The following is a 23441-nucleotide window of genomic DNA, read 5'->3' as shown; positions in this document are numbered from 1 at the left end:
ATCAGATCTGATGAGGTGAGAACATGGGGGCTTATGGTGCCTTCCCACCCAGTGTCCCTCTCCCACCCTCATCCCAAAACCACCACCATTACCACGGTGAACACATAGACATGCCATAAGCAATCTGTACCTTGTGTGTGATCGGGACTGGACCAACTGACACCGGTCAGCATTACATCTAGAAGAACGAGACCATGTTAATCAGGTAGGGCAAGAAAAGAAACCGTCAAAGGAGCTGAAATAGGATGGAATTTCTGAGAGAATATGCTGGTGGGCGTTCCCATTATTCTGAGTCCAAAATAACTATTGTTATGTGTGAAACACTAATACTAAATCTATTTATACCGGATATTCCACCCTTAGATTATTAGTAAGAGTTTATTGTTCTTGAAATACTTTGTGGATGGTGACGACTGGCAAACATCTTTTTAGTTGATGATTTTTTTTTAACAAGTTCACCCGAAAGGAACCTCAACTTTTCTGCTCAACTTCTAAGAGCAAACGTCCACAAAAAGTTACCTCAGGACATTTCGATATTACGTTCAAAAAGAAGTTTCAAAATATGAATCAGGCCAGGCAAAGCTGACACATGGTTTAATCCCATTTCCACCCCAGAAACCTGACACATCCCGTCAGACATTCACACCTACGGAAAATTAGATTCGTAGCAAAAAGAAAAGATGAAGCAAGGTGAAATAAAGCACCTTTCCCTCTCCAGCTAGAGCTGATGGCATGAAAGTGCTATAAAACAAAAGGAAGCACTAATCAGCTAATGTGCAAATCAAATTGAGAAAGTACATTTAGAGAGGGCTAGATTTGACCTTTGAACTGAGATTAGATGATAAAAGTACCAATGAGACTAGCTATGTTTGCCTTGGATGAGATTAAGTCTTTGATCTTGTGTTCTAACACAAGATGTTATAGTATATAGATCACCTATTTACATCTGTATTTCTCAAGGGCTTGAAAAAAAGAAAAAAAAATCCAATTTTTTACTGTAAATATCAAACATGCTGGACCAATGCCCAAGCCAATGTCCCTAGCATCCACACGGAGATACTCAGTGATGCTGTTTGAATGCTAACGCCTTGTACTGAAAATGACAGGCAGTGGAACCAAAAGAGAAGGTCATCATTACCACGCCGTGCATCCTGAGAAGCATTGGAGCAGGCAGCTGATGGATGGAACCAATTTGAGTGTGATAACAACGGGATTTTTATTTACCTCTCAGACTGCACTGTCCTACATGCATGAGACAAGTAGGGTGGGCAGAGCCCTGGGACAGGGGTCTGCCACACACCCTGCTCTCTCAGTAAGCAAATCACCATGCAAGCCATGGGACATGCTCTAGAGACATTCCCAGGTTAAAAGGGGGGCAAGCCGGGGAGGGGCGGATTCCTAGCTTATCACGGGCCCGAGCATTTCATTCCTAATGAAAACTAATTTAGCACGCGGTCAAATCAAAATGATCAAGCAGGACTCAGAAAGGTGTGGAAAGGCTACCGACCAGCTAGCTCCTTCTCCTTACTCCTTCTTTTTTTCTCCATGCGTTTAAGGCGCTTCTCTTCCCGCCGTTTGGCTTCTTCGGCCTCCTGGTGCCGCCGGCACTTGTGGAAGTTCTCAACCACCACGCCAACGAACATGTTGAGCACAAAGAAAGCCACGATCAGCAAGAAGGAGATGAAATAGAGCAGCATCCATGGGTTGTAATTCATGACGGGCTACAAAACAGAAAAACACAACATGGGTTAATGTAAAGAATGCACACACATTGGTGCTTAAGCTAGTTAGGACGTTTATTCAAGTTTATTCAACTTTTTAAGAGGAAAAAGAAAAAGGCCATAAATATTTATCTAATAAATTAATAATATAATTTAATTTATTATATTTATTATATATATATATATATATATATATATATTTTTTTTTTTTTTTGTATAAAAATACATCAGTTGCTGAGTCAGGTCCCAAGGAGTAGCACACAGCCATTTTCAAGATGGTGATGATGGAGAATTGTGATATCAATAAAATTTCAGTTCTAAGGTCTGTCCTGCTGGGGGCCTGAAATATGCTTGCCTCTAGGCTAGATTAAGTGTTCTGTGTGCAGTGGTGAGGCACAGGTCACACGGCATGAATTTGAAGAAGATATATCTGTGCCAATTCAAACAAATGAATGCCTTGGCTAGGACAAGCGCTGGGCTCTTTTCAAATAGAGCAGAACAATTTCAGGAGCCTGCAGCCAGGCATGAGGCATGGAGACTTCCTTTTTAGGCAAAAGAATCCTACATTTTATTACTCAAAAATGTATTCAGAATTATTCAAAACTTCAAAATGTATTTAAAAATTGACATTTTGGGGGAAGAGTGTAAAATAAGCCACTTCAAAGAGATCTGTTGAATGGACAATAAGGAGCTTTACAGAAGAACTGATGAATGGAAAACCAGTTCTTTGAAGCCAGGACAGGATTGCTGACCAATGACTTTTCAGCTCCGATTCAGTTCATTGGAGTTTATCCAATCAGAGTTTCAGTTATCAGAGAATGCGAATGACTGGGATGTTTTCTGGTCCAAAGTTTGTTTGCATTCTACACAAAAGTGACCCACTTAAATAAGGTTGCCACATTGAGCACAGTTTCAGATCTGAAATATCAAAAGGGGGACCCCATAAGCATATAAATATTATTACAATTAAATGTTATGAAGGGAACAGGAGCTTCTGATATAGTCAATACCTGCTGATCGACACCGACAGCATCCAGTCCGTCGTACATTATGTCCACCCAACCATCTTTAGAAGCCAGAACAAAAAGGGACATGAGGGCCTGAGGGATGTGAGAGATGATAAAATAGGTTAAAAGAAACATTTGACTTCAGTGGCTCCATTTGACTTTGCTGAAAATGGGATGAGACCATAACGGATTCTTTTCAAATTGGAAGTGGCATTACCAGTCGCTTGTAGGTACATCTAAAAGAGCATCTTGAGAAAGAGCGAAAGTTTGTGTAACCATTGCCAGGTTAAACGCTCACCTGCCCCAGGTTATCAAAGTTGTACTTGTGCCTGACCCATTTGTAGCTAGCCTGGAGGCAATCAGACTTGTTGGTGATGTTCCTTGTATCCTCCCCCTGACACACAAAGAACTTTCCTTTGAAAAGCTGTGAGAAAAAAAAATATATTATCAGCTCACAACCTAGCTTCTTTTTCTCTGTGTGTGTGTGTGTTTTTTTTTTTTTTAGAATAACACACATAAAAATGTCTCAACTAGAATGACAGATATCAAGTGTCTTGAGATAATAAATAACAATATATTCCAATATACTGTGAGAAAAAGAGGTTGTTGAATGTAATGACAATAGCTGACAATTACTGGTCATTATTTTAATGAAGAGTTCAAATTTCAATTACATAAATGATGTACATATAAGATTGCATGAATTGATCATTAATCATAATGCATTAAATTAAGTGAAAAGTGAAAGTTGTGACATTTGACTTGCATGCTGTGTACATATAAGTGCATTATATGAATTAATTATTATTATAATTATTATATTATTGAAAGTCCAGTATGACTGTTAAGCAAAAACCATACAAGGACAAAGCCAATGTTACTCAAAGATCACTGGCATCTTTTCCTGGAAGAATGAAAGATAAATTACATCCGCATTCCCCTATCGACTTAAATTGTGTTTGTAGGATGAAAAACAGAACATTTTAATCAGTCATATTCAGCTGTGGGCAGGAAGAGTGTGTTTCAAATGTACATATCATGTGAATTTTTTTTTTTTAAATCATGTATTCGTTCTATGCACCACCTCTTTCACTCTCACTAAAAGTCTTAAAGGCAATCTTGTGGATTAAACACACAGAGCTGTCTAATGTTCTGTTACTTCATATATGACGTTTCTAAGAAGGAATTACTACAATTAATCCCTTAAGTTAAGGCTGGTTTTTACTTTAATAGTCTGATCCAAGCAAGAAATTTTATATCTGCTGTATAACTGTAAGGTAGCATTTCTAAATTTGCCTACTGAAAAATGTAGCTAAAACTGGCCTAAACTGGTTTAAGATGGGCTGCCATGCTGACCAAGCTGAAAAGTGCTCAAAGTCTTATTGAAACTCACTCTAAAAAATGCTGGGTTGTTTCAAGCTTTCCAGCTTTGGGTCAAAAATGGACTAACCCAAACGTTGGGTTAAAATTTTACATTATATTTTTAAACCAAAGGTTGGGTTAGTCCATATTTGGGTTGAAACAACACAGCTTTATTTATAGTGTACCCCCCCCCCCCCCCCAAAAAAAAAAAAAAAAAAACTGTTAACGTTTGTGATTTCTGCAAGGCTACGCTGTTTTGTACTTACCTGAACTCCCAAGATGCCAAAAATAATGAAAAAGGCACAACAGATAACTACAATGTTCCCGATAGGCTTGAGTGATGACATCAGTGTCTCAACAACCAGCTTCAGTCCTGGAGCTCTGCTGATCACTCTGAAAGCCAAACAAGAGAACAGATTTTTAAGCAACAGATCTAGCCTGGAGGTTCACAACTGGTTTTTGCTTCAGGATTTCCATGATCCATTTGGAAATCATCAACACACAAACCATTTTCTCAGGAAAAACAAACAAACAAACAAGCAAATATTATAAAAAATAACATAATCTGTATAGAATTACCATGTTATATAACTACATATGTTACATATATATTAATCATAAATAATTAGATTTATTAGTATATTTAGGGCTGTCTAAAAACATTAACACACTAACATTGATTGACAGTGCTAATATTTATCAAGGCATAGATTTAAATACCTTTTTAATTTCAAAAGGCTTTATCATGCAGCCCATAATTCACTTCACAAAATACATAGTAATCACCACAAACCATACTCATTCTCATTCAACCCCTATTTAATGTAGTGGGACATTTTTTAACCACACTTTAGATTTAGAGTTCAGACACACTATCTTTAACTAATAACAAAAGAAATGGGAAAAGCTTTTATCAGGCTTATCAGGTTTTCTTTTAAAACCTGATAAGCCAAATTTATTTTGCCATCCTAACAATGCACAATTATATGGTGAGCTGCATAGTTGTAAACTCAGAAAGGCTTCATAAACTGCTTAGTCCTTGCCTGGCCGGTGCCTGCGAGTGGATAAATGTTTCTCATGCTTTCATCAACCTGACATTAGTCAGCTTTCTCTACTTTTGGCATTCCGTCATTGCTGCAATCATCCTCCTCTACGAGTGAGCATGGCAATTACCAGCAAACATTTTCATGCCCTAGCCATTATGCTAAGCAACTGCAATGCTGTGGGGAAACTTTCTGTGCTGCATAGAAAGGAGACGGTTTTAATTAAACCGCCGGAATAAAGATGAAGCCTAATTATTAACGGCACAACATCCGGCACAAAACCGCACCTGTCAACCTCAGCGGAGGACGGCATCAACAGTGACGCAAAAACACCTGCTCACAAAGGCACAGACAATAACATATGTAATACAAATACACAGCTGTAACATGTATTCAGCTGCTTTCGAGGCCAGGGTGTGTTGTTTTATTATGTAAAAAACAACTAAAGGGGCAAAGAAAGCATGTGTTAAAAAGCAAGTGTTTAAAAATCTGGCCTCTTTAAAGTTAACATGCTGTCTTAAAATATTTTGCACTCATGACACGAGACCAATGAAATGCGCTTAAATGGTCAAAGATGTCCATCTAATCCATGTTTACAAAGACCAACAATGGAAATGTAGTGCAGACAGATTCAAGATCAACTGTTTGTCTGTAAGATCAGCGATTTACATGTAAAATTATACTCTAAGGGAGCTGTAAAAGGCAACTGACTTCAATCTACGGCATTGTCTGTGATGGGACACAATGAGGACTTAAAGCAGTAGGAGGGGATCCAGATGCATTGCAGAAACATTGCATATTGCAAGATGTTTGTGATATCACACACACACACACACACTGAGCTAAAGCAGCAAAAACATGATTTGATCCTAAACTTTGATCTTCTTAAGAAGTGTTCTGTGATTGTATCAGTGTTTGACGATGAAGAAAAGGCCATGTTTAAAGAGACCAATCAGGTTTAGTCAAAGTGACTGGTTGAGAAAGGAGTCTGCCAAAAGGGAGCGCAGATAACAGGCAGCTCTGTCTTTTGTTTGTCTGAATATCTGCGTGCATCTCTCACAAGCTCAAGCATATTTATCAAAGCTCACTTTGGGGATTTTCAGGTAATACCTTAAAATCAATTATGGAAACGACGAGAAGGATCAATATGTCTAGACCTACACTCATCTCTGACTGAATTTAAGAGGGATGGTCTAGTGAAATGATACAACTTGTTTTAAAAAAAAAAAAGAAAAAAAAATTCTGATTTGAAATAAAAGCTGAATTACCAAATCAAATAAATTATGTATATTAGATGGAAAAACTTGGCAGCTAAAAATAGGCTGAAGTTTTAAGTTATAAAATTACCGAAATGAAACTGAAAAAAAGTATAAATATAAAAAACGAAAAAAAAAAAAATCACATAAAACAAATCACAAGAAAAATCAAGTGAAATCTAAATATTGATAGATATTATACTAGTACATAAATAGCATGCTCACACCTTGAGATTTCAACCCCTGACCAATAGAGGGCGCTAGTGCTTGAGGTGTTGTACTAGTAATGTACTAGTAATGTTTTTCATTTCAGTAGACATTCCAGATCACAGTGAAGTTATGTGTTTATATAATTTTGATGAAAAAAGGGGTCCAAATATGGGATATTTTGCAGTTTAATATATGTGTTTCTATATGGTTTTTAAAAAACAGTGAGAGCAAAAGAAAAGCATGTTTTTATAGAGGACATATTGAAAATATCAGATGGTTACACCATAGTACTGTCATAAATATGTCAGGGTACTGAATGATTACCATAGTATGATAAAATGCAATGACTGTAAACAACATGATATTTTTTGTTGGTGAGAGACCAGGGTGGTGGTCCTAGATTTATAATGTGATACCAAGTTTCAACTCTTCTCAGCACATGTTATGGTTACAGTGTTCTGCAAGCCTTCAAAAGGCTGAATTTCCCATATTTATTGCTCCATTCCGGTCTTTGTGTTCTGAAAGGTTTAAATAAATAAATAAATTAAGAAGGAAACAATAAGTAGAGCACTGAAGGAGCCTCTTATTCCCAGAACACAGAGACACATTTTCATCCTGGCTGTAATTAAAGGATGCTGTAGTTGGGCTGGGAACCGTCAGTTTGGGGGGATTCAAGCTGCGTCCCTGACACACACACAGCAAGCACACAATCTGAGGACATCTGTCAAATGACAAAAAAATTAATAAATAAATACAAAACTCAACAACAAAAAAGACGGTAGTAAAAAAACAGCAGCATAAAAGCAGATGTAATGCAAATTTTCTCCTTATTTACTCACTCTCATGTCGTTCCAAACCTGCATGACTTTCTTTCTTCTGCGGTCCAAAAAAGAAGATATTAAAGGGATGGTTCACCCAAAAATTCAGTCATTACTTATTCACCCTGGTGCTGTTTTAATGCACCAGTGAGAAAATAATGACTACATTTTTGCTCTCTCTCTCTCTCTCCATCCTAGCACCCTCACATAATCCATTAAAATTATGACTTCTCAATTACACAAGCAATTATCTAAAAACAATAAGACACAAGGGACATCTGCGGAGATGCTATGTAAATGAAATGAAACCGTTCCAGATGAAATCCGAAAAAGCCAATCTGTCCTTATCGTCTTTTGCTGCAATTCTTCGTCCCTATAATTACAGCAAATACACAATGTAGAAAAACTAACTTGCTTCAAGTCAAGCATAGTTAGATTAGCTCAACAAATGCCTCGGAGTGGACAGACACTGTGAAAGAAGCGGAACTTTAATTAGCATGAGAATTAATGAGCACAAACAATTATAAAGCGGTCAGGTTATTTGCATTGAGAAGAGGTCAAGCAGGAGACTGAATGGAGTGAGACGAGTAGATAGATGCTGGCTTCAGGTGTTTAAGGGAGGGTCTGTTCCTCTGGGGCTCGGGCAGACAGTAGAGGATGGATGGTTCTTTATGCGCTTTTGAGATTAATTTAGATCTGCAAAGGTGACGTGCAGTGCAACGTACAGTGGAGGGGTTTAACCTGGGGGCCAAAGAGCTGATGAATTTACAAAGTGTGCACATCCCTCTTAACACAACACATAAATCATCCTGTCTGACGACTGAAAGAGACACATCTCTGCAACAACACCATTAATACTCAATAAGGAGTACACAGACATTAACTGTCCATAAAAACACAGATTTTTATATGAATTAATGGGCATATGATATCAACTCATTTTTCAATTTTAATTCTGTTATCATTTGCTTATGCTCCTGTCATTCCAAATCTGTATGACAAAATGAGATGTTTTGAAGAATGCTTACACTGCTCTTGTTCATATAATGAAAAGGGATGGGGGCTAAGGACTGTCAAACTTCATAAAAGCATACAAATATGCATAAGCAATTCTTTGCCATCACAGGAATACATTTCATATTAAAATATATTAACATAGAAACAGATGTTTTAAATTACAATATATCAGATTTACAGATTGTATGGCATTTTCATCAAATATATGCTGCATTGGTGAGCATGAGACTCCATATTATACAAATAACATATTTAGGAATTAACAAAACTATTATAAATAATACACTTTATAAAAAATACTTTTAAAAATCTAGATAAAACATCAGTTTGGACTACCTGCTAAAAGAAAGGAAGAAAGTAAGTGACACCAGATTCTAAAGACTCCAAGAGTAAGTAAACAACTGCAGAATTATTATTTTTTAGGGTGCACTGTCCCTTTAAGACCACTGAACAGAGTGGTCCAGATACACATGTGGTCTGGATTACACACCCCTCCCCGAATTCACTTTTGCCGGAGTAGCCGAGCACACGCTGTGGAGACTTTTACAGCTGTCTTTTTCTTTCTTTTGATTTCAACTTGAACTTCAAACAGAGGTGCATTAATATAAAGTCTCAATGATCAAGAAGTAAAACTTTCGAAAGGTGTTCGGTGGTGCACAGGCAGACACACACACAGTAAGTTCCCTGAAGCAGAGCATTCTGGCAGTGGAAGAAACTCTGTGAGAATCTTTAAAATGTTCACGCAGAGAAGCTCAAGGTGAAAACACAGACCACTTCATGTTTAATTTAGTTGGCTTTTTTTTTTCTTTCTTTTTTTTTCGGGTGCTCTACATTTTCTGAGAGTGAACCGAAGCTACTGTCATTAGTTATAATGGGACCTTATCACATAGACTGTTTAAAGGTTAATTCACCTTATGTAACTACAATAAATTCAATACTTTATCAGAATAAGATCATAAAAAAGAATTCAAGATTTGTCCCACATACTATTCATTATCTATAAGGGTATGCTTGGGTCTCTATGCACTATTCAGTAGCAGTGAAGTAATAGTTATGCCCAGGGGTAGTGACATGGATTATATTTGCTGTTTTAGCAAACTGGTGAAGGATGCCTTAAAAGATGTGCTGAAAGACTGATTCGTCATATTAAAATACCTCATTCCTATTTGGCACAATATAGTTCAGCACACAAGCATGCTATATCAGCACAAATTAAAATACTAATAAAAACACTAGAAAATCATGGATTCAGGAAAAAGTATGCACAGGGATAATCCACAGCAGAGGTCAACAATCAACAGACCAGGCACTTGGGACCCAGAGCCAAGATTGGTTCCACCCGGGCTGCTAATAATTTCTCATTGGATTAATGCAATTATGGTCTTTTTATTCCTCCCTCAGTAACATTTTTTTTCTCTTTACTAGTCTGCAGGTACAAAAGAACTACATTACTACATTTTTCCCTCAAAAACTTTTTTCTTCTTTAGTAGTTCAAAGGTGCAAAAGTATGTAATGTACATTAAGGCAGTATAAATATTATATGATAATTATACATGTAGGCAACAAACATTTGTTTAATATTTGAAAGTTCCTTGTATATGGCAGAGTAACAAATTAAATGCAAAAACAAATCCAAATGGTCATTTTTCTTTCCAGTTCCTTTTTTAAAAAATGTTGTTGACAGCACATTAATGTTGCACCAACACAGTTGAAAGGCAAGTGAAAACACAGCTCCCGGAATACTGTATATTGTATTTTTAATACAAAGTCTCTTGGTAGTATTAAGAAACTGCGGAAGTTGACCCTAAATTGTGGAGTACTTGAAAAGGGAGAAGGGAGCTACTGGGGGTGAAAGACCAGTGTAAGCATTTTGTGGGGAAATTGGGCAGGAAAGATGAATATTTGATTTTTATTTTCTGCTTGAACATGTCATAAATATTTAAGAGTAGGGAAGGCCTCCAGAAGTTCCCTCTGGAGGAGGAAAGATGCACAGCACACACACATATGCACACAAATACATATGCATAAACACAGCAATATATACTGTACTGCATCAATTAGGAGCTAATTGATGCTTCTGTGAGGAAGAGGCTAATTGTAGGACTTCAGTCTGTACATTAATTATGCTTCTTAAGAAAGTGGATGCTTAAGACACGCAAATCTAGTACTCGAACCCGAAGTACATATAAGTGTTTATGTACAGTATGCAGCCTACAGCATTGTACGCAGCACTGACTGGATGTTTGAACAGCTGTGTTGTATACCTGAGCGGACGCAGGGTCCTCAGTAAGCGCAGCACCCGAAGCATTCCCAGGATCTTAGTGCCGCTGTTGAAGATCAAGGATACCAGGATGTCGATCACAGAGATCATCACCAGCATACCGTCGAGAATATTCCAGCTGCTCTTCAGGTAGGTCTTCTTCCCGAAACACCAGCCCAAAGCGACCACCTTTACAACAACAAGAGGGATGATTTTAAAGCAGAAATGTTGGATACAATTTCACTTAAAGCCAAATTGTGTAACAATTTCATGATAAAAACTAATTTGCATCATAATAGTACAAATACAAACTTTTGCAAAAAATAAAAGACTTCAACTTTGAAGGAATAGTTTTTTCATCTGCTGAAGATTTAATCACCCTGGGGCTATCTAAGATTTAGACGTGTTTGTTTCATCTAAAAAAGCACTTGGTCACTAATGGATCCTCTGCAGTGAATGGGTGCCGTCAGAATGAGAGTCCAAACAGCTGATAACAATATCACAATAATCCACAAATAATCAACACAACTCCACTGCATGTCCATTATTAAAGCGTTTACTTCAAACCATTGTTTTTAACCAAAATCTATAATAATGCACGGTTGTCAACTCAAACTAAAATCCTTCAACATAATCAGAACAGTTTTTAGACTGTATTTGCTTGTAAATGGTGTTTGATTTCTCTCCCGAATAAGGTGAGATGACTTTTTCACTGGAGAAAGCACTATTATGGATAGAGAAATGTATAGATGGATTACTTGTGGATAATTGTGATGTTTTTATCTTTTTTTGTTTCTGTTTTTATATTGTTGGACCTTCACTCTGACAGCACCCATTCGCTCCAGAAGATCCATTGGTGAGCAAGTGATGTAATGCTAAACCTCTTTAAGTTCCGATGAGAAAACATACTGTACTCCTCTACATCTCATATGGCCTAAGGATGTAAGGGTTCAGAAAATTTTGGGTGAACTGTCACTTTAAGGAAAGGCAATACTTCATTACATCTGTGAAGCATATTTTCTGCAGTTATGAACTGTGTTTACTGTAGCTTTCATTACAAATTAATTTAGCACAAGTTAAAAATGCACACAATTTTGTAAAAATATGCACCCTGCTATAAATGAAATACTTTCGAAACCAAAACTTGTTAGAAAAACCATCCACATGACAGGAAACGTGAGAAAACATGATGCATTTGAAACCTGAATTTGTGAAGGAACACTTTCCTATTCCCTTGAGGTCTTTGTCACACCACCGTGATATTTCTGAGAACGTATCAGGTTAGATTGGCATACAGCTGGCATATAAAAGGTGTGTGTGTGTGGAGGGGAGGGGGTCTGAGATAAACAAACCAGGATTGAGGATCATCTGACTAAAAAGTACTAAGCATGAATGCGCAGCTCCTATTGATGTTGCTGGTGAATATATCAAACCACAATGTGATCAGACCTCAAAGTGAACAAAGGCATGTCAGGCAACAAAAGCCAGGAGTTTCAACAGCCCTGTCATCTTCATCCGACCCAGAAAGTTTTTGTCAGCTGCCGTTAATTAACCTCCAGTGAGTATGATTATTCAGTGCCATGATTTTCATTTGAAATCTCTTAGGTGGGCGTGACCTGGCATAAAGCAGGGCCCCAGAATAGAAACCCTAGACCTCTGTGACTGACACCTATGAACTTTTCTGTCTCCTCCAGAGGCCTCAGCATGTTCTTCCATTTCAACATTAGTCATTTGAATATCTGGCAGACAATCCGCCCCAGCTTAGTATTAACTGCTGTGGTGGAGAGTGGAAAATAGAGAGCAAGGCTTGCTTAATAGACTCTTCATGTCCGTTGGCTCTCTTTAGGACTTGTATTTGTTCAAATGTTTAATTCAGCTGACTGGCGGCAGTTGAACATGTCAGAGCATTGTTGTGATTGTCAATGGAAAGCAGTGCCTTAAAGGGATAGTTCACCCAAAAAATAAAATTGTCGTTATTTATTCACCCTCACATTGTTCCACAATTTACATTCTTCTGTGAAACACAAAAGGAGAGATCTGTTATTACAATGAATGAAACATGATGTGTGTGTGTATATAACAACTGTTTTCATGTTATTTATTAAATAGCAACAAAAATCTACAGTTTTCTTCATTGAACAATTAATTTGAGAACTGGATCAAGTGATTAATTTATACGATTTTATGCCACAGAAGGATTTGTTCAGTGATCAGACGTTGCTGCAACTTTTGCATATATTTTTTTTAAGCCTGGAAGCTAGTTCATTGTAATTGCATGAAAAATCATGAATCAGTCTTGAATTTCTTTGTGTTCTATCAAACAAAGAAAGGTTTAGAACAAGATACAAAAATAACAGAAGTTTAATTTCTGCTGAACTGTTTCTTTAAAGTAAAAGGGCTGCAAGACAGGCTATCCGAAAAGTCTGTGACAAGAATGTTTTCACCAGACTCCATTAGCCATGCGGATCTAAGAGAGATCGGCACTATAAAAAAGCCACAGGGAACTGAAGTTAAGTCTGCTTTTGGCTGGTATTCTGGCCCAGGCAGTGTGTTAGTTTACCCTCTGTCAGAGAAGACACCACACAGAGACAAATGCCAACCCAGTCACCTACCTTTATTGTCATTTCAGTCACAAAGATGGCAGTAAATATGTAGTTGGACAACGTCAGGAAGATGCGTTCCTGTGGAGAGAACCAGACAAGCAGGGAAAGTGATGGGTGAGTCAATGCTGGATCAGAGAAGATTTGTGTGTGTGTGTGTGTGTGGCATAACACATTAGAGGTGCCTCCTGCGAAGGACTAAGAATCTGCCCACGCTTTGAGTACTCCACGGGCATTAACATCACATACTCACACGCACGCCGCATGCGATACATTTCATCCAGCATCCTCCCTGGATACTTCTAGATTACATAGTGGGTAACAAATGGATAAGTAACAGCTTCATAACAGTAACCATCTCTGAAGTCCAAATAAGTAAATCAAGTCTGAAGAATCATCATTAAAGACAAAACTGTCAGTTAAAAAGTCTTACAAAAATAAGATAAAAGCAATATTATATAAATACTTAAAGAGATCATATCATAAATCATGTTTTTCTTCCCTGGGGCCCATTTATGCCATTAGTCGAAAGTATTTTGTGGCAAAACACCCATTATTTATGTTTCTTTATGACTATTTATGATCTTTTTCTAATCCTGAGAATGTAGCCTTTTTTTGTGCCTTTTAAGAATTAGTATTTGTATTTTCTTTTTATTGCAGCATTTTTCATTCAGAATTGCTTTAGAATACTATAATGTAAAAATGTAAAAAGTTGTCCTAAGACAAGAACGCCTTTTGGTTTTAGGTTAAAGGACAACTTTGTTGAAAGGTTTTGATCCACTTCAAATGTTGACTACTGTACATTTTAAATAAGGGCAAATTTTGATTTTGATTGAATTTTAATGTGATGGTTGTTTGTTCATAAGATTACATCGGTAAACATAAGATTGTTACAAAACACAAGAGTTCCTGCTCCCCCCGCCCTCCGTCGGTGCCTTCCCACGCAGCAGGTGCTGTCCTCTCCACCTCTTTGCTCTGACCTGAGCCAGGACTGTTTGTTCCTCATTCTATAACAGACTGTAACACTGTCAACAGACTCCATCCTAAAATGCTGTCATACTAAAATGACTCAAACCTAGAGATTCCCAGTGTAAGAAATAATATGCAGACACACAGAAAGAGCCATGTGCTCATTGGAGGTGAAAAAATTCCTTTAAACAGCTAGGTATATTTTTGTTCATCTATCCCTCTGAAAACATACAATGTATATGAATTGGAAATGTCGATTTTTAAGAGCAAGTATGCTAAATCTTTGTAATAATAAATCAACAGACTAAGAATTTAAAAGTAATTTCAAATAGATGTAAAGAATGAAGTTTGGGGTATTTATTATTTATTTTTTGAAAGCATAAATAGTATTATTCAAATAGGATGCATTAAATCGTGAACGCAATTCGTGAACCCTGGCATGTTTTTATTATGTTGAAATAGCTACGTGTTTTTATTATGTTGGTTCTGGAATGTATTGCGGCGGATTAGAATTCATATATCGCTAAAAGTTAATGCTCTATCATGTTGAAAATATGCCCTACACCAAATCCAACCCTAAACTTACCCAATACGGTTAACAAATGCAAAACTGATATGGAAACGAATTTGTTGATGCAACCGTGCCATTTCATCTTCCTTATATGCATATTTGAACTGCTTTGTCGAATCGTGACTAGGCTACACAGGATTTTAAACGGAGCTCCTCACCTCTCAAGTACATCTCCGTATCCCGTGAACTACCAAACAAACTTACCATCTGTGAAAATCCACAGATATGAAGCTGGATATGTGTGATGCTTACATTCAAAAGCATCAGTTTTCAAATCTCCCAGCACACTAATATTGTTTCGAAGTCATAGCATGGTTTTCTTCAAGTAATTATGTGAAAATTACACTTTATCAAAACTGTAAATCTGTGTGAAAAGGAATAAAAGGTGTCAAAGTTTTACTGCCTCTAGTGTTCATTTATTTTGGAAACTGCAGTGATATATAGTTATTGCTATGTATTTAGCGTCTCGCTAAAAAGTGCACCCAGGTACATTTATGCCATGAGACCATGAAGCCTTAAAAGCAATGCAGAGAGTATAACAATGTAAAACCAAACCAAACTGAAACAAAACAGACTAGTACAAACCAAGCGGTCTGCAATTTGAACCTTTATGCCTTCTAGTGTTTAAACCTTGGTCTTGCTCTCATTCTCCCACTTTCTCCCTCCACTTTCCTGTCTACATTGCACCATCCTAAACAATTAAATACAAAAAGAACATACATTAAACAAATATGATCCAGTTTGCATTAGGGGTGAGATAAATGGTTAAAGGAGTCATATGATTTTAATTTGCCCTTTCTCTTTGGAGTGTTACAAGCACTTGGCGCATAAAGAAGATCTGTAAAGTTGCAAAGACTAAAGTCTCAAATCCAAAGAGATAATTCTTTATAGTTAAGAGACAACCACACCCTCCTAAAAAGCCTCGTTCAAACATGCCCCACGTCTATGTCATGATGTGGGAAGATTTGCATAATGCTGCCCAAATGTTCATGCAAAGAAAGAAGGCGTAACTTTTATTCTCGCTTTTGCTGCCGGCGCCAGGATTTGGAGAGGCTGTGTTTCGGTGTGAAAGCGAAACTACTTTGTTTTGCCTTCCAAAAGCGGACACAACTAGAAATCAGTGGTTAAGTTGTATTTAAAAATATCGACACGTTTCAGAAAGACGGCGCATAAAGAATCAACAATCTACATTATGTGGAAAAGGTTTTTGGTAGTTTATTTTATTTTTTATTTTTTATTTTTTTTTACCTTTTTAAACCACATAAACATTGCATTACACCAAACACACAAAATGATGTTCTTTTTAGCAACATCATATGACCCCTTTAATATTCATTGTGTAGTTTATGCTGCATGCTCTGTCTATGTCAGTCATGCATGGATTGTGAAAGCCTAATCTAATGGATAACAATGTACTGTAGGCTTCTTACACAAAGGTTATTAAAGGTTTGGTCTCAGTAAGGGGTAACCCAGTTAACTAGAATTCTGCTAAGATCCCACCATGGTTCCGCTGAGTGAGGAATCGATTGCGGAATTAGTTAATCTATAATCGGATGTTATTACTGAGATCCATGATTGTTTTGACTTTTTATGGAACAGTAGAAGCCGAATAAGAATCCATACACAAATCAGCCCTCAGCTCTGCCACAAACCATTTTAAGTCAACAGGTATTGAGGATTCATTCAAGCTTTGCAAATAACCCTTGGTGTTTAAGCTCAGCTTTTTGCAAATGATTCTTGGTGCAATGGGATGAGAAGCTGATTTGTACTTTAAACAAGTGGTGTGGAAGCAAAATAAGCAGCGGAGATCTCCTCCTTCAACATGGTCTCTCTAGATTGTTTGTCCTTCTCCTACTATGTCTGAGCAGCAGGGCCCATCTTTCCCATGACCCCCTACTAATGTATGTTTCAGTGGGTCGTGGCATCATGTTCTAAAACTCCTGTTCTCTCTGAGAAAGCCTCCTGCTGACATCATCACTGCGGTTTGTATTGTTTCTGTAAACAGAATGACGTCTTTGCCATTCCATTTTGCTTGGAGGCTTTCTTTCATTCATTGTCGAGTAAACCGTGTGTATGTGCAGGTCAGAATTCATGAATGATGAAGAGCATGTCTGAGAAGCACAGTGTTTGGTTTCCGGAGGAGAAGGGTCAGACAACCCCTGTCCTTCACTCTCATTCTTTTAAAGGTTACTGAATGTCTGAGGAAGCGCACACACACAGACACACACAAACACAACAGTACCATCTAGCTTGGCACAGAAGACAGAGACAAAAAAAAAGTACATTTCTATTAATATGATTGTGAGTACGAAAAATTCACTGAATAAAACTGTTAAAACTAACAAACTTAAAATAAAAACACATTTAGTAAAATTCTACAAACAATGACACACCCCTGGTTGCTAAAGTCCATTTGATCAAAAACTGCTTGAAACAGACTAAAACATAGATATATATATATAATATTAGATAGACAGACAGACAGACAGACAGACATATAGATAGATAGACACAGACAGATAGATAGATAGATAGATAGACAGATTTCTCTCTCTCTCTCTCTCTATTTATATATATATATATATATATATATATATATATATATATATATATATATATATATATATATATATAGTATAATAAAGTTTATGCCACAAAATAATAAAATACATTTTCTAATATGCTGCTCAAAAAAAAAAAGAAAAAAAAAAGAGATGAACAGTGTTGTGTAAAAATGTAGCTTTCTGAGTCTGTCTATCTGTTAAAAAAAGCCCAAAATGATTAATTAACAAATTAATACAAATCAAAAGCAATCAGTGATGATTAATTTGGGGGATCCACTTCTGAATTGAAATGCATTAGTCATTCTCAAATGTTCAATGTGTACGAGACCAGAGACAGAAAAAGAGGGAGAGAGTAATCAAAGGCTGCTAAAACTCCTCTTGGTATTTTCATCACCCCTTTCCCATTACTTTGGGTATTGAAAAGACATGCTCAGGCCTTGTCTTCAGAGGGGGACTCAGGTGGGGAGGCTGATAGCATTTGTTCATACCCAAATGAAAAAAATGTCTCCATATGAAATATTGATGACACACATCTGAGCTCAGTGAGGTACCTGTTTCTATAGATCATGTCTGTCATGGAAATGAGATGGTTTGCATAAGCTGAAAACAAAGGTTCTATTAAAGACACAGCTATACAATTCTGCAGTGACAGTGGGACTGAACTGACTTTACCTGGTCCAAAGATTCTGCAGTTACTCATAAATGTCATATCATACTGTGGATTCATATTGAACTGTGCACATTCCTTAGCAAGCATGTTACAGGTCATTACCAGAAAAAAATTAAAATTTTTACTTACATTCACAAATGACAAAACATGCAATGTGGAAAGAAATCTATTGGTATTCGGTTTTTTTTGTTTGTTAATTTTCAGTTGTTGTTTTTTTTTCATATTTAAATGCAAATTTCAATTTACATGAACTTTGAATTTTATTCATAAAAAAATCCACTGTTTGTCTTAGTAAGATTATGATGATTAATGAAAGATGTTACAATGCATTTACACCTATGAAAAAAAGCACTGTTTGCCATCTGCCCAACTCTGAAATTCACATGCCTGTGCAGGGAAGGAAAATAAGTTTTTCCTCCTCTGTGAAGTTCTGAAAGGATGTCTTAAAGGGGAAGTAAACAAATATCATAGAGGCTCAAAGGAACACATGGTAAAAAAAGGAAATTACATGGATTAAACCTCCGGAAAATAACAAAACGGGAAACAACTTTTCTATGCTACATAATGTGTTTAAAAAAAAAAAACGTTACACGTAAGTAAATCTTTAAGGTCCTATGTTTCAATTACTGACAAAATCCTGACAAATTCAGGTTGGGGGAGGCTTTTATTCAACCCCCTCCCCCCTTTTTTTGTTCCAAATCAAGAATGTGTATACATGTGAAAAAAAATATATATATATAATTTTGTGAACAAGTCAATTTAATTGGATTTAAATCTACAGGAATATATTAACTGAAGTCCCCCAGCTCTGATGGACACAAGGCAATCTGCACTGCAGATATCTGCAATGTGGAGTAATCTAGGGAGTTACAGTTACAGTCCATTACAGAGGCAGACAAGCAGCTACTGGATACAAGAATGTAATACTAATCTATGCATCACTATATACTCTCAACATACAAATGTTGAAAAATAAAATGATGAAAAAATAAAAATAAAAAATTCTGCTTACATTTAGATAACATTATATTACAATACTAGGAACTCCTTTGCAATTTTGTATAAAGCAGCTCAGTGTGAAAAATCACAATGACATATGACTGAAAAATTGCTACAGAATGAGTGCTAGAATGACTCTGGACAAATTAGATTTTACATAATTAATTAATTATGGTTACAAGGTCAAAAGTAGCTCTTAATTTGGGTTTATAGCAAATTAATAGAAAGCTTGAAAATGTCCTATTTGGTACACAAGTGAGTGAAAAATCTATTATTATTATTATGAAAATACGTTACATGACATGTCAGGAATCTGGTAGCTGCAAAAATTATGGAGTGCTGTCTCCACATAAAAAAGGTTTGCTGCAGTGCTATTCTGCCAAGTAAAAAAATAAATAATAAAAAAAAAAAAACCTTAACCTTGGAACCAGCAACTAAAATAGCTGTTTTCCACCCCGAAATCCTTTCTCAAATACAGTTTAACAACAGTACATGAAGTGTAGCTTTTCTTAATCTATAGTATTATTCTCTATAAGAAAGGAAAAAAGATAAACTGTTTCTCTTTTTCTTTTTTCTCTTCCGTCTTAAATTAGGTGTCCTGAGAGAGCATGTAACTGCTGAAAGTAATAAACATACATACTAACTGAAAATGAGATGTAGCAAAGCATTTAAGCCAAGATGATTGTGTCCTTTGGGTCGGTAAGAAAGCAGGGATAACAAATTGAATCTTTTCAGTTTTAATCTCCTAAAAGAACAGCAAAACCAACCAACTCCCAAATCATCTAATAAACTACTTTTTATTCTCAGTTGCAAACATAATGAGTTAGATAAGGTAATAATCACAAAAACCGCTAAATTAACATGCTAACTAACATAATGAGTGTCCAGTTTTAGAATCTGGAAATGAAAGATATGCAGTTCAGACCCCGACACGGAGTTCCAGTTAGTGTTCCCATTTACCACAAAGTTGTTCAGCTGGCACATGCAGACCATTTTTGCTTCATAGGCTTTCGCTTGTGGAAATTCTTTTGAGCCAGTAACCTGAACTGTAAATTCCATGTGACTTAGCACTCTGGAGCAGTGATACAATGATGTCCTGGTTAACTAAGGGCATCACAAGCAAGTACACAATTGTAAAACCTTCTCTAGTGACTGTGAGAGAGACAGACAGACCAACCACTGGTTGGCCTTAGATAATTGAATCAGGAATAAGCACACTGATGCCCATCATAAAAATAAACAAATAAACACATAAAGAAGGAAGAAAGAAAGCCACATTACCCTTGAGACCAAAGAACAAGATGGAGCATGGGAACTTATCAAGAAACTCAAACCTTTTAACTATTATTTTATTATAAGTATTAATTTTTTTATGGCCACATGATTGTTTTCAGAATTGTCTCTCAATTATCTAAGCTGTTATGCCTACAGCAAATGTTGTTTTGAATGACATGTGCTTGCGTGTGTGTGTGTGTGTGTGTGTGTATGAAGTAACATTACTCACAGCGCTGGAGGGGTCGATTCTGGGCCTCTCCATGGCGATAGTGATGCAGTTGAGAAAGATGATGATAAGAACCACATGGTCAAACATCTTGTGACTGATGATTTTATTGCAGGTCACACGAAACCTGCAAGACATCATCACACCAGACATGGTGGGCTGGGTGTTGCAAACATTCAACATCATGTTGATCATAAAATCAATTAAAAAGAAAGCTATAGGTCACATGGTTCAACAAGTTGCATAGTGAGACTACAGTAGCAACATTTTCTTAACTGCAGTGTCCCAAAAATGATAGTTCTTTAATCATTAATTCACCCTCATTCCATTTGAACTCTGTATGACTGACTTTCTTCGAAAAGCTGTGTTTGTAATAAACAAATCCATCAAGATCTATGTAAATGTATATATGTATTAAAAAAAAAAAAAAAACCTTGGCGGTCCAATCATTTAACACATTAAGTATGGGATGTTAACAATCATGGCTGACATTACTTTCGGTTCATTCATCCCTAAACAAATACCCCTCCCTAATTTCTCTCTTTCACTTTAATTGAACTTGAAACAGTGACAAGCTTATGCATGAACATGTGTCTGCCATAAGTCATACAGTGAAGCGGCATGACTCCTCTTATGAATAAATAGTGCTCAGTTCTCTTTAACGTCTCTGAGACTTGGCCTGATGTTAAAGAATTTATGCCCAGAACGGCATTGTGTGGGAACAGACGGCAAACTCTGCGCCGTTGTCATGCCAACCTGCCTCTCTCAGCCCCGATCGCTCATGCTGGGAGTGTGGTCATGCCGGGTGAAATGGGGAGAGAAGTCTAATGCTGACTCCGATACCTAAGGCTGCTGCCATACTGCCTCACTACCCAGTTAATCGCTGACTTCACAGCGGTTTCACAGGCTTCCAAAAGTACCATAATGCCACATCTAATGATCTAAAATGAATTTGAATGGACGTTCGATATAATTATATATTTAAAGCAAATTTTCATTACTCATGCAATGCTTATTTCTAAGTAGATATGAATTCAAAAGTTTAAATAAATAAATGCCATGACAGGAATAAACTACATGTTGTGCTATTGACAAATATCTCCTATGATTACCACGACTGCATTTTTTTAACTACTGTAAAACTACAGTAGAAATAATACTATTGTGAAATATTGTTAGTGTTTAAAATAACTGCTTTCAATTTTGATATGTTTTAAAGCTTTTATATACATTTTTAAACAAGTTTGTGATGGCAAAACTGCATTTTTAGCAGCCATTACTTTAGTTTTCAGAGTCACATGATCCTTCAGAAATCATTCATTCCAATATGCAGAAAAAAGAAACACCTTGGGGAGAGAGAGAGAGGCGTAGATAGAGCGTTTGCATCATCTAAGGCTCGCACAGGAAGGAGGAGGATGATGATCTGAGGTTGTCTGATGTTTAATTAGTAAAGCGCTGACAGAGTGTAACATGCAATGCTGAGTTCTTCTTTCCTCTCTTCTCCCTCTAATAAGTGAAGCCTCCATGGAGCTTAATGTGAGCAGACATGCGTTTCAAACATGGAAAGCACTGGAAAGAGATGAGAAGAAGGGGAAGACCAAGAAGATGCCTAAGGGAGAGGCTAAAGAGTACAGGAGATTTCTCACCCCTTAAGCATCTTCATGATGGTGTTTTCTAAGGCTTAGGGGCAACCTAGACTGAACTGAACGTGAGCCACTGTACTATGATACTTAACGTGACTCACCTGCTGAAATGACCAGCATACAGTATGTTGTGATTTGGAAGCTGGAGAGCTTGTGTCTCCAGCAGACTTCTTACTGTAAGTATTTTAACCAGGAAGATCTTTGTTTTGTTGTATACTCTAAGTGAAGACCTCTCATTGGCTGTGTTCGAAACCACCCCCTATAGAAAGACCCAGACACTTACCGTGATTGAGGGGGGAACAGGTAAAGAGACCAGGTGACCCTCTCCCGACACCACTGGGGCTGCTTGTGCTCCAGCCAGCGGTAGAGACGAGCTATCCGACTCTGAAAGATGGAGGACCACATGAGATTACAGGACCAGTAAGTTAGTTTTGCTGGCAGTAGAAGATAAAGTAGTACTGTTTCCTGTGATCTTATAACAGTGAATTGAAAAAAAAAAAACTGTGGATATTTGTGATAAATCTATTGTAAGGAACTGAAAATAGCTGTAATAAATCAAGTGTAGATTTTCTCACCAGGTTTCCTTCATCATCTGCATTGTCATCCTCGCTCTGGTGTTCATCTAGAGAAAGCTGTGTGGTGGCTGCAGATGGAGAACTCTTGCCATTGCTGAGGAAGTTGGGTGGCCGGGTGCTGTGTATGCTGGCTGAACGATACATGTATGGCACCTGCAGGGTGTCTGGAGGCAGATCAAATGAGCTGCGTGTCTCCAGGGATTCCATGCGCCTGTGCCGAGGCCTCTGGCTCAGGGAGTCCGTCCTGGCGAGGGAGGCATCATCACCCTCGGACATGCCCCCGCCGCCTGCGCTCTCTCCTGCATCTCCCTCATCGGAGCTGGACTGGTCATCGCCAGAAAGCAAGGAGCGCCGTTCGCCAGACTGGCGTTTCTGCCTCTTGAGGCTGGGGACTTGGCCCAGGCTATTCCAGCTGGAGCGCCTGCTGTTCCAGCTACTGGCTGAACTCCAGGGGGCATTTGGGGAGCTCCGTACACTCGACTGCAAAGAAATAGGTGGAATATGTGACTCTCAAATAAGACCTTACTGGCGAACTGTAAAACCTGTGTGTCACAGTTTTTGTCGAAATCACAGAGAAATAATATAGAACTAAGAATTTGGAGCTAACTCTACCACATGTACTCAAAAATGTACACACACACAAGGAAAAAGACAT

The 23441-nt window shown here is 37.4% G+C and overlaps 1 protein-coding gene across 11 annotated transcripts in view; it reads right to left on the bottom strand.

Moving 5' to 3' along the window:
- The window catches only part of LOC128025328 (voltage-dependent T-type calcium channel subunit alpha-1G), a 106638-nt gene that overhangs the window by 32047 nt on the left and 51150 nt on the right, over positions 1 to 23441 (bottom strand). For 6 of the 11 annotated variants that reach the window (XM_052611575.1, XM_052611571.1, XM_052611572.1 and 3 more), the window contains 10 exons: positions 22787 to 23266; positions 22495 to 22595; positions 20572 to 20695; positions 13307 to 13375; positions 10699 to 10883; positions 4357 to 4483; positions 3027 to 3152; positions 2732 to 2821; positions 1529 to 1721; positions 131 to 178 (listed from right to left, as the gene is read on the bottom strand). In XM_052611575.1, the coding sequence (XP_052467535.1) occupies positions 131 to 178; positions 1529 to 1721; positions 2732 to 2821; positions 3027 to 3152; positions 4357 to 4483; positions 10699 to 10883; positions 13307 to 13375; positions 20572 to 20695; positions 22495 to 22595; positions 22787 to 23266 (1543 nt within the window). Of the gene's footprint in view, positions 1 to 130; positions 179 to 1507; positions 1722 to 2731; positions 2822 to 3026; positions 3153 to 4356; positions 4484 to 10698; positions 10884 to 13306; positions 13376 to 20571; positions 20696 to 22494; positions 22596 to 22786; positions 23267 to 23441 lie in introns of all 11 variants that reach the window. The other 5 variants (XM_052611577.1, XM_052611568.1, XM_052611574.1 and 2 more) reach the window with 2 other exon arrangements.

Source organism: Carassius gibelio, chromosome A12 (assembly GCF_023724105.1).
Source record: "Carassius gibelio isolate Cgi1373 ecotype wild population from Czech Republic chromosome A12, carGib1.2-hapl.c, whole genome shotgun sequence".
NCBI classification, from domain to species: Eukaryota; Metazoa; Chordata; class Actinopteri; order Cypriniformes; family Cyprinidae; genus Carassius; species Carassius gibelio.
The sequence above is the reverse complement of the archived record's forward strand: the minus strand, read 5'-3'. Positions and strand labels throughout refer to the sequence as shown.